The 12548-nt window shown below is 36.9% G+C and overlaps 1 protein-coding gene across 1 annotated transcript in view; it reads right to left on the reverse strand.

Moving 5' to 3' along the window:
• The window catches only part of GPC6 (glypican 6), a gene marked incomplete at both ends in the record, with an annotated part of 729163 nt that overhangs the window by 180438 nt on the left and 536177 nt on the right, over positions 1-12548 (reverse strand). Inside the window, 1 exon segment of the mRNA XM_080613544.1 lies at positions 10759-10924. Within this exon segment, the coding sequence (XP_080469670.1) occupies positions 10759-10924 (166 nt within the window).

Consider the following 12548-nt stretch of genomic DNA (forward strand, 5'->3'; position numbering starts at 1 on the left):
AGCCATCAGCATAGCTTGGAGCAGCCATCTCTTATGCCTCCCACAGAAAGGTTTTCCTGACAGAATATCTCCCAGGATAAAGCAAAAAGGAAACACAACCATTTAATTTTCTTATTGGTATGAAAAGCTAATGAAAGAGTAAGTGCAGTACAAAGATGAGAATCTGATTTAGAGTATGTTTCGAGCACTGCAGGTATCAGCAGTTTCAACTAAGAAAACATTCATGGATTTATTTTTAGTTTGTCAGAAGACATACATAACCCCTTCTTTTGAGTGTGTAACTGAAACACAAATTAAAAACTGTAGCTAGAACTGTCACTCTTATTTTCCTGTAGTAGGGACAGTCTATATCTTATCAGCTTCCTTTAACCAATGTATTAAAATAAGAATGCTGAAGAATAACTAAATGCCAGTGGGTGTGATCCTACATGTTTTATTAGAATGAAATGTACTAGAAGACATTCTGTGTAATTTCATTTATGAAATTCAAACTAGCAACTTGTGAGTACTCTATGTTTTATTGCTTTATGCTCAGCGTAACTTCTTGCCTTTTTGGCACTGTCCATTTACTATGGTACATCATTCTGTTTAGCGATAGTTTTCATCTCATCCTACAGTTGAGCTAAGCATGATGCTATTGTAACCTGCACACTGAAGGCAAAGACTGACCTTCATCTCATTTCAAAACATCACAATGAGATGCAAAGCTTGGTTGAAATATTGGATTCTCTTTTGAGGTCAGCAACAAATATCCAGTGGACTCAAAATTGCATTCTTTATTTTTCAAGCTGTTATTTTTCCCTACATAGTTATTGTATTTTAAGAGTTAACAAGACAAGACAGATAGAAAGGCTCTTTACTGCTGCTGCAGATGGAAGTGTGATATTATGAAGGTGAGTTCTCACTGACATGGAAAGTTCAGTATGTGCTTCTGGTGGCTAAATGAAAAATACGTGTCATGGGAGTTTAAACTCCCATAGGTTAACTTGCAATATAAATGACATTAAGGGATGTTGAATGTTATATTACAGGGCAGGTGACAGAGTTACACAGAGAAATAAGATATATAAAGAGCTGAGTTTTTCATATTACCTTCATATTACCTTCTAAGTACATTGGAATCTTCCAAATGCTTCAGAACACTTTTAGATTTCACAGTTACCAAAATGCTGAATGAATTTTGTCTGTATCAGCTCTGTCATAGCACTCTTGGCCAAACTGGTTCTCTTGACTCTAGAAATGGTAAGACTTTCTGATACTAAAGTAGAGAGAAAGGAGGGAAAAAGCACCATGTTTTTCCCAATAATTCCTGCATATAAAAAAAAAAAAAAAAAAAAAATACGAGCAGAAATGGAGGGTTGACATACTGTAAGAAAGGAATTCGTAGGACGTTTTCCAGAAAGAAAGGATTATTCACTCAATCTTTCGTTTTACTAAAATTCTGATCTAATGGTTTCAAGTTTTTGCTTCAAAAAACTGAAGTTTTTACTTAAATCTGGTACTGATATGAGGTACTGTGTAGGGATCTTTATCATAATCCCTTTGCCAAGCCATAAGAAATTTATAGCTCTGTCAACCACTTTTCACTCTTTTCTAACAGCTTATCCTTAAAAAGTCTTTCTGAAATGAGAACATTGACTGAGTGTAATCTATGCCCTTGTATATCTATGTGGCATCATTAGAAAAAAAAACCCACTATTTTGTTTACATTAAGGAACATATTTACTTAAAGGAAAATCCATACAAAACTATATACTTGAATAGGTTTTGCCATATTGCTAAGAAGATTTGGAGCTTTTGACAACATGGTGTCATTTATGTGTGGGTCAAAAAAGACCTACATAAGCAGTTAAAAATTAAATGAAATGTAGTGATTTAAACTGAGACCATCTACACATTTGAATTCTTTTACTGAATTTTGGTTGAGTTTTTATTCTTCAAGAAACATCAGACTGAAACTTGATCTGAAGTTCAAGGACTAAAAAAGCATAGGGAAATGATACTAAGAACCCCCTAAATATCTGATTAATGGAATTTGGCAGATATAACCCTAAATTTCCTTTTTTGCATATTGCTTATGTAGAGCATTATTATTTATTTCTAAAAAGAAATTAAAGCTATATTTCAAGTAAAATAAAAGTGCAGTTTCCTTTTAAGCTCCCAGGACAGGATTGTAAAACACATAATGAACTACCTAAAAGATTATTATCATAAACAGATTAGCCTTCATCAGGCAATGGCTCAAAATTACAATAAAGTGAATCAACGTCAATTTTGCTTTGACATCATTGTGGTAAGGGATTTGCACCTATCGCCTTGTATTGATATTGTGTAATAACCTCAGCAAAGCATTTACAGACATAACCATGTGTTTTGACAGTAGTAAAGTACGGAGATATCTTGCTGTAGAATAAATTTGGTCTGAGTTACATGTATCTTTCTATTACATTTACCTGGATAATGGAGAACATAATTTGACATTTGTTTCTAATATGAAGTTTACAGAATCTGAAATAGTTAGTAAATCAATCAATCAGAAAGAACAGATCACTTAAAATATTATGTAGTTTCAAGTTCTATTTTCTGTGTATGAAAATTGATTCTTCTTTATGCATTTTCTAAAATAGATGCAGATTCCAAGAAAAAAATTTAAAATTATAAAATGGTGTCACAGTGCAACAAAATAGAGATATATGGCCTTAAATACAGCTGAATACAAAAAGAAATAAAACAGAAAAAAGAGATATAGAGGCAAAAGTTTTGCATCTGGGCAAAATTCAAATTATTGCATCATTACATTTTCCCTTAAAAATAGGAGTGACTGAAAAACAAAATTCAGATCATCTGAAGTTTATCAATACTAATCAAGCCAAATGATCATGTAACTGAAGACATGTTTATAAAGATAACATAATTTTTACCCTTCTTAGTGTAATACAGCATTGCCCCAATTAAGTACAGCCAAAGTATCAAGTTCAAGCCAATTAAATTGATATTTAACCCCTCCTGCTCCCAATATTTGAAAGAAATAGCTTTATATCGTTCAAAGTAGCACACATTACTGGTTAACCAAGCTTTTCTTAAAGTGGAATTTATTTTTATTTCTGCTTGGGAAAAAAAAAAAAAGTCACATGTCCTTCATTTGGATTTGTACTCCTTGAAAAAACAACTGCACTGAAGTAGCTCTTTTAGGTAACTTAACTGTAAGAGCATGGTCAAATTTTGCAGTCTGGGTGTGTGCTCTATTCACAGCCTTATTTCGTATGCCAGGGAGACATGGTGTCCCAAACCCCCTAAACCAGAAGTGAAACCAGACCAGCTAAGAAGCACAATATTTTGCATCTGGTCCCTGGACTGTGAAACAGGGAAATCAGCACAGTGAAGTGCCTGAGGGATGCCCCTATAGGTAAACGGAGATTCAGCCCTACATAAGTCTGATTAATTGAGAGCTACATTCCTCCACTGAAAAGAAAACTCTTTTGAGATGTTAATATACACGGTAGCCTAGGATAGAAAAAGCAGTACTGTTTACTGCACTCCTGCAAGCAAGAACTCCCTTGAGGAAGCGTAGCTATGGACTTGGAAAAGTACAAATAATAATGCTTGTTTCATGCAGTATTCGAGCGATAAATAATTAACATATTCTCCTGTTTCTAGAGGTGTCTCATGTAACAACCCTGTGTTCATTCATAGCATTTTGAAGGGCAGTAGCAAAACAGCTTCCCCAGCACTTCCCGTCCCTTGAATGTAAACACAGACAAATTTGCTATTCTATGCAACTTCTAAGCTGTGCTCATGGGCCATTCATTTCACTTTGATGTAAAATGATGTGAAGGAGTTGGAGATGAGGAATGAAAATGGAACTAAAAAGTCATCATTTAGGTCCAATGGTTTCATTATAAAATCTTTTAAGCTTTTTTGACAATGCTGATCAGCTTTGTTATTTTCGAAAGATGCTATACAATCTAAATGCTGCAGTCAACTTGGGGCTCTGTTACGCCTGGTGGAAACGCTGAGTGTGCAGCTCTCATACCACTTCAAGTTTTGAGAAGCTTTTCCCTACAAATGCAGAAATCACACAGTTCAGAAGTATTGTGTATGGGTGGCAAAGGCAGAATTCTAGAACTGCTGACTTCAATCCTGTATTTTTAGCTGTCACATGACATGATGATGGGTGATGTGCTTCACATGTGCTAATATCTTTCTACCCTTAACAAAAATAGCTTAGTTAATCACCGCACTTCATTTCCACAAGTCATGCCAAAGTTCAGGAGTCCAAGAAATTTGCTGCTATCATTCAACTAAGCATTTGCATTTTCAAGAATCCACAGCTCCTCTTCAGGAGCTGCAGGTTTCAAGAGTCACCTGGAGTGAAGCCATTAGCATCCTTTCAGGATGCATCCTCCTAGTAAAGAGTTGCCAATGGTGTCAGTGAACAGCAAGATCAGGCCAGATGAGTCCTAGCCAGTAACTGGAGCAGAAGATTCCTGTAGTCCCACAGAAGGGAACCTCCTTCTTCAGTGGCATATGCTAAAGCAAATATACAGGGCAATGGATGCTGTGAGCGGCTTGTAAGAAACTGCATTGCCTCAGAAGGAGTCACAGAGATTTAGCAGGGCAAGTAGAGCTTAAGCAGCAGGCAAGTGCTGGTGCTATTTGCATGCTCTGTCACTCCCACAACTTCAGAAAGCTTCTCTCAGGCTGAATTCATTACCATCTAAGGAATTACATGCCCAGGTTGTGTATCTTTTCTACTTCTGGGGGGAAAAAAACAGTAGGAGAACAGCTAATACAGTTTCCTTCTTCTACACATTATTTACCTCACTGAATGGTGATGTTCCCTTTATTTCAGCAGTGCTCCTATATATTCTAAGTAAAAAAATTATAGGCAGTGATTCTATTATTTCTGGAGAACAAGAGGAAAATATGGGATCATGGAGGCTACTGCTTATTAGAGAATTTAAAAATTATAATACTGTAATCTTTTAATTTGTATCATCAAGTTGAGTTCACATTTCATTTGTGCAACTACATATTTTTATCCTGAACTGACACAATTGTTTTATGATGCTAAGTGTGGTTTGTTTTTTTTTCAGTAGCCCTGCAAATTCCTTCACATAGGGTACTTATGCATTCTGGAGACTAATGGGCCTGAAGCACACTAAAAGTTTTTTCCTAAACAACATTGGATTTACATCCACAAATCCAGTTGTTCTCAACTTTCGAGCAACTGAATTTGTGGTTGTATCACACAACAGAGTACTCTGCTCATTTTCCCATGCTTTTGGGAAACATAAGCTAAAGTGGGAAAAAATAATTCTAAACTACAGATTCCATTTTTTCACATACAGTCAGGATGGGGCTTCACAACCCTTAGAGCTATCCACCAAACCCTGCCACTTCAACTAAGGGAATAGACATTGGTGTATAATAAGAGCTACTGCAGCCTGTACAGACAAGAGACTTACAGAAAATGTTTCTTCTCCAAACTCTGGAGGCACTGAAGTTTCTCTAAGAAATGGGTATTAAAAATGAAACCTATCACAAAGAACAGGTCATTTAAAATATTATGTAGTTTCCAGTTCTATTTTCTGTGTGAAGATTTATCTATTCTCATTCTGATGTGAGGCAAAGATGGTTTCACTAGAGGTGTCATGATACATTTCATTCAGGGAGAAAGTAAGAAAGGATGATTTTAGCCTAAACAATTAAATATTTGCGTTTAATAATGTTGACACTAACTGAAAATAAAGCTTTTTATTTACAGATTTTGATTTTTAGGCTGTCTCAAGTATGAACGCTGTCAGTTTTCATATGAGCACAAGATGAACATTATGAAATTTTAGTGTTTGTATTCAAGTACCCATTCAATTCTTGTGAAACCAAAATTCATTAATTTCTACCAGAATTTAGAGCAATTGCACTGCAGGAATGCAGGAACCTTCTGCAGTGCCTCTCCATCAAGACAATAATATCTTTTTCTCCTATAGTCCTTATGAGATGCTAACATATAAAAAAAATTACAGCATACTTTCATATAATGATTAAGGAGGAGGGTGGCAAAGGGAAGAAATTCAAGAGCCAGGTAACCAAGATTGCTAACATGTCTGGTTTTAGCTCTTACTTAACCATGATCAAGCAGGAGCAAGATTTGGGCCTACTGAGACTTACAACAGATTGCCAGACATTGGTCTGTATTGGTAAGGGTAAATAGAAGTGACAGATATTGCACAGTTCAGAGAAAGAACAGGTGAAACCCCCTATCTCAATTCACTTCAGAGCTTTCCTATTTCCATGAACCTGATATGTAGATGCCTAACAGCTGTGGCTGTGTTTATTTACAGTAGCTGTTCACACAAGAACAAGAAAATTGTAAAGGATTACTATTACAGACTGATTTTTCCATGAACCAAAGTGAGTCTTGAAGTTATTCTTCTAATAAGCCATTAAGAAGGATGAATTTAGGTGGTCTTTTGAAGCACTAAAACCAAAATGTTTATCCTTGTCTTGAGGGCTTTTGTAAGTATCGCTGTAAAGCTTCCATTAGGAATAAGTAGTTAAGGTTTTGATGGGGAGTTTTGCTTAAAACAATCAAGTGAGACTGCATGGTATGCTGCACCTCAAGAGGTCTCCTAAGGTGTCTGCATCATACTGATAAGAATTAAAAAGAGGGAGTCTTAAAGCACAGTAACAAGAAAATTTATTTGTAGTGCAGAGCTGCTGTAATGTCATTAAGTGAAACAACTGCAAGACTGGAAGGAGAAGCTTTTGCTGAAAATTTGCAGATATAATTTTCTCCTGTGGCTAAAGTCTCGCACGGCAGTGCCAGTAAGAGGTGGCTTTGGATCTCTGAGCCTGGATGCCAGCTTTGCTGGCCTTGAGCTCTACAGTGTAAACACACCACATGCTGATCTGCCTTGCTATTTACTACAGAGCCTGTCAAATATTGAAGACACTGCTAGCAAAGCCACTTGCTCTCCAGACTGATCAGAAGGATGGCTGTGGATACAAACTAGTAGACAAAGCAGTGGTCAGAATGAGATGCACTTGCTTTCATGGAAGTCATTTTTTTGAGGGTGTTGATTCTGAAGCTGAAGGAGGGCACCAAGAGAAAAGTGTGGTGCCCACTAAGGGGAGCTCATTCCTTGACTGACATTCCTGCTTGAGAAGAAGAGCAGTTAAAGGGAAATAAATGATCAATTGTAGAGAAAGCCAATCTTAAGGAAAGTCAAACAATCTCGAGATAGAAACAGGGACTGAAATACAGAGTAGCTAAAGATGACTAACAGTATTGCTAAAATTGAAAGTAATTCCTTAAGATAGATGGGGTTTGAATTTTTGTAAATGGGAATAATTTCATCTGTCTCTTCTGTGTTTCCATGACAGAATGAACAGCGGGATCCCTGATCCTTATTGCTGTTAATTGGTATAGCTTCACAGAGAAGCATAATTTTGACTATATCTGTTGGGCCATGAGACAGAGAAAAATCCCTTTTTCCCCCATTGCACAGAATCAGTCAGCTCCTCCCCTGAGGCAACCTCATTCCTCAGCAGTACAGTTCCTCTACTCATTCTTTTTATCTCACACTTGCTAACTTTGTTTGAGGCTGGTGCAAAGGAGATTATGAGGCGTAACGAACAAGGAAAACAAGCTTTGCCAAAATACACATGTCCAAAGTCAGTGTGGCTGGTTTACTTTTAAATACCTCTTAAATATTTTCTATAGATACCTAGAAGAAGCATTTATTCGTTATAGTTTTATAGCTATAATATATTTATTAAAGACTGTCTTCCTTTCTCAGGCAAAATTCTGAATTTTAGAGGATTTCTGCTAGAGTGAGATGTGGTTCATTTGGCTTTTATTGTGCAGTAATGAAGGCAACAAAATACAAAAAGCCTATAATGCAATGTTACATGAAAAGGACACAGACCTTAAGGTGACACAAACAGGAAAAATATAATAAACCATGTGTCATGCTGCTGCAGCTGTTTCACCTCTTCCCAATTTTCACAGTCTATAAAATCTTGGAAAGAACCAGATGTTTAGGGGAAGCTGTCCCACTCTCCCTAGCTTTGAAAGTAGATGCAAGATTTATTAGTGCTATATAAACGTGTTTTCAGTCCTGACTTTAATATTTATGAACTAGGTGGAACATGTAACACATCCTGTTGTCAGAGACCCCATTTACTTTCCTCTGCTCCTCCTCACTTGTGTATCTTGGGTGTTGCTGGACAACTGCAGGGACTACAGAACAATACCAGAGACAGTCCAAACTACAGTATTTGCTTAGTTACTGACAACACATCTGAGAGTTTTCTCCTAGTACTAACTTCTGCCAAAACATCCTTGCAATACAGAGATTATGAGCGAAGCAAAACTATCTTCTTGTGTATGAATATGCTCTAACATTCAGGATTCTTGCCTACGCAGAGACTGTTAGTGCACAAAATTATCTTTTTTTTTTTTTTTCTTTTTCATAGTGCATGGTTCCTAGTATTGGAACAGAGATAAAAACTGCTCATGCATAATTTCCAATCTTTCATAGCTCAGCGGTACTGTAAAGTGATGCCGTCCGTTTTAATTCAGTGAGTAGAAGTTTTGTTGTGTTTAGTACTAAGGGAATTATGTGTTGTTATTAGAAAGCCTCTGACAGCTGTCAGAGACAGAGACAACTTGCCACATTTCAATCTTTTATAAAGGAAGGACTAAGGACCCTCATTCTCAGCAAAACTGTCAGGGGCCTCAAAAATGGGGTAAAACAGAATACCTTTTCCAAACACAGGAAAATCTGTCTCTCCCTCTCTATTCCCTTCCCCATCAAGTTGTCGAGGAGAAGTCGTATAGGTAGAAGAAAGAGGAAACATTTCTTGATGTGTTTGTACTTTATACTACCTTGTCATCATTGATGTGAAGGGATAATTGCATAGCAGCCTGCTTACCTTTAAGGAAGCACATAATGTATTGCACAGCATTTAATGAGTTACCACTCTGTTTTAACATAGCTTACAAGCTTTCATGCAGTTTTTCTTTTCTGAGAGCAGGAACAATAAAAATCTGAAGGACAGTGATGAAGACAAGGGCTTTGCATCAAAGACTCTGAAAGCCTCAATCTGTAAGCATTTCCATGCCTTGCAACACATACTTCACCCTGCCCAGCACTCTTACGGAATTTAAAGCACCAGAAAAGGTGTTTTCTCTTAAGACCTGATATCCTACCTTTCAGCTTTTGATTTGAACAGCTGTTTTCCTTAATAAAAACTCTGCTGTTTATTTCAGTTAAAATGTTTGGGGTTTTCTTTGTTTGTTTTTCTAAAAGCCTACATTATTTTCTTCGATCAGAATTGGTGACAATCCAGCTCTTGCTTACTCTTTAATGGTAAAGGGCAAGTAACTTATTCAATGTCTTCAATAGATTGGTATTGTTTTCCCGTCAGCTCCTACTTAGCTTTCTGAGGATGAACTGACTCTTCTTTTCACACCAGTAATCCCACAGTTATCCTTCCATACATGGAAGGAGCTTGTGGTGTCAGCTCCTTTAACCAGTTGGAGGAACTGAGAAGACACATTTATTTACAAGATTTGTTTATTATTGTTGTTTGCATTTTTGCCATATGCTATTTTTATAGCGCACTGGATGTTTTTCACTCTTCATGCTCTGATTCATTTTCCAGCCTGTTTTCTTTTCCCTATCCATCTTGCACCACTGGGTAAAGTGAAAATCTATGAATGAGTTAGAGTCAAATTTTTAAAGTCACATTGGTCAGTGGGGTTTGAAATTAAGAAAGATAAGATTGCTTGTATTTTGTCTTTTCAAAAGTAGAAAATACATTCCTCTTCTTTGGTTGTGATAAAAAGGTTTCATCCCATGTTTTCCAGGTGCTTTTACTTTCCTGAAATCCAGTCTAGACTGTGATTTCTCATTAGTGCCTGGTGTAACTAGCTGTTTCTCTTCTTTCTATGTTATCACTAGCCTTATCTAATTCTTCATCCTATCACGTCTATCATCAAAAGCAACTTGAAGCTCTTATTTCTTGTGAAATATTACTTTTCTGGGAGATTTTTTTGTTTGGTTGGGGTTTTTTTGTTGTTGTTTTTTGGTACAGGATATCTGAATGGCTGTTTAAAGGAAATTTCTTAGTTTACTTGAGTAAAGAATTATGTGAATAAAACTGTAATAGCAGTCTTCCTTAAATACATACTCTGTGCTCAATCCTAACATTTTGATTGCATGTTTGATACTTTCTATTCAACACAGTGAATGGGACACTAACATATTTCAGTCAGGAACAAGGAATTAATAATTTGTCATTTATGTAACTTTTGAAGATTTTTGCCTATATACTACCAGAATTAAGAACAGCAGCTGTTGTGATTTATGTTGACTGGATATATAGTGTTACTCTCTTAGCTTGCAAAAGCCTAGTTTTCAGTTGTAATACATACTATTTCTGCCATGTTAAGCTCGTTATCAAATCCTCAACGAAAGCTTTCTCAACATTTCACATATCATGTAATAATTCAGCTCAGAAGCCGTAACACCACACCATTCCTTTTGAAATATGAAATACAAAATGTTACTGGCTCAGGAGGGGAAGAGTAATCTCCTACTGCAAGCCATAAGGTCAATTAGAAAGTAAGGTACATCTGCAGTTACTTCATTGCGAATATCAACCAACAGTGTCTTCTAACCTCACAAAACTCTGCAGATGTTTGCCATTATAAGCATTTCCTTTCACTAATATTTAAACTCTTCTTACCTATGAACAGATTCCACTCAGTATCCAAATCAGCCTGATTTGCTAGGCAGCCCTTCATTACATTGAGGCAATAGTTGTTGCAAGGTTTCACAGTGGGAAGTCCTCTGCAGTAAGGGCAGTACAACATCTTCATTAACGCCCGGATGCACCCTGGGGTGGGGCTGACCTGCAGAATTTAAGGGGGGGAAAGAAAAAGAAAAAGGAGGAAATCAGTCTCCTGTTCTGTGATTTTTGGGATTGTTGAGATTACGCCTTTCAGGCAGTAAGTGCAGAAGGGGCAATTTGTGGAAAGAACTCAACCCTTAATAACATTCTCCTATGAGACTAATCGATTCCTTTCAATTAATTTCATTTAGTACAGCCAGCAGTGATTTTCAGGAATGCAAAAATCAACACTCACCTACTGATGGCAGTACTTGTGCACTTGTGTCCCACACAAAGTCTACTGGAAAGAGAAGAAAAAACAGGAAAAACTCCCAGGGAATCAGCTGGACAGTATCTGACTGATTCTACCACAGAGGATCCTGAGGAGATCCCGTGCTTTTCCTACTCAAGCTAGAACTGTCAGTCACATTGTCACAGGATGAGATTCTCCACTTCATTAAAGCATAATAAATCCAGATAATTGTAATGATTTCTACAAAATTATTCAGAACTGCACCATGACAGAGGGATATCATTCTGTTTGCAGGAAAAAACATCCTTCTGTCTTCTCGGACAGTTTCATAAGGAGATCAGGCAGGGGTTTTTTTTTTTGTATGCTTTCAACATCTTGAGTGGCAAAAAGCATTATCGACAGCAGCCTAACGCATTTCTATTTCCATATCAGCATGGTACAACATGGCTGCAAGTGGTGAACTTAAAGCAGCCACCAGCATCAATGGAAAGACACCCAATGAGTTTAGGATTTCCAGTCAGTCATTAACACTGGGCATGGCTGACAGAAAGAAGTAGTGTGTAGATACTATTTTTTAGTAATATGTGTTACAGTTTGCTCTAGAGTGGTGTGGGTTTCCTCGAGAGGGAGCATGGAGGTTAGAGAAGGTTTTTTGCATAAGGCTTCTCCATTATTTTTTCCCTTTACCTCATCTTTTTTAGTCATCAAAATGCTGGTCATCTATTCAGGAATGTATCTTCTGTGTTCAGTGGGGAGAAATAGGTCCTTTTTGGGTTGTTTCTTTATCCTACCTCTGGAAGGGTATGGTAAATCATCATCTGGAGGACATTCACTGAATCCTCCATACTTAAATTTAAAACGCACAAATTAGTCACGTTTGACAACCATGTGAAGTTCCTTGAGTAAATATTATTTCCCTCATCCTCTCATTTCCATATTTAATTGTTTCATCTCAGACTTAAAATCCTATGTACTACTACAATATATGTTTTCAGGCCAGAAATCTTGCATTAAAAGCATACATTAGGTACTACTGCAATAACAACTTGTCATGGTGCAGTGGAGTGCAAGTTTCTTGTGCTGAGGTGACAATATAGAGCAATGACAAAGGGCTACAGGTTCCTCAGTGATTTTGAAATTCCTGAACAGGAAAGCCCAAAGCAATGGCACTCCTTTCACTCATTCTGTTGGTTTATGAATAAATGCAACACTGATTTTTAGAAAACTATGCAGAACATACTCTTCACACTGGACATTTTTACATGAAAATGACTCTGTTAAGAGTTATAGCAGATGCTTCTGAGTATGCTCAGAAGTGAATTTTGCCTTGGTTTCCTAGGCAAATGCACTTTACTAGCACAACACTCTGATGGTGTGTGTGAAAGTATATTTA

This window comes from Psittacula echo (genome assembly GCF_963264785.1).
Source record: "Psittacula echo genome assembly, chromosome: 3".
NCBI lineage: Eukaryota > Metazoa > Chordata > Aves > Psittaciformes > Psittacidae > Psittacula > Psittacula echo.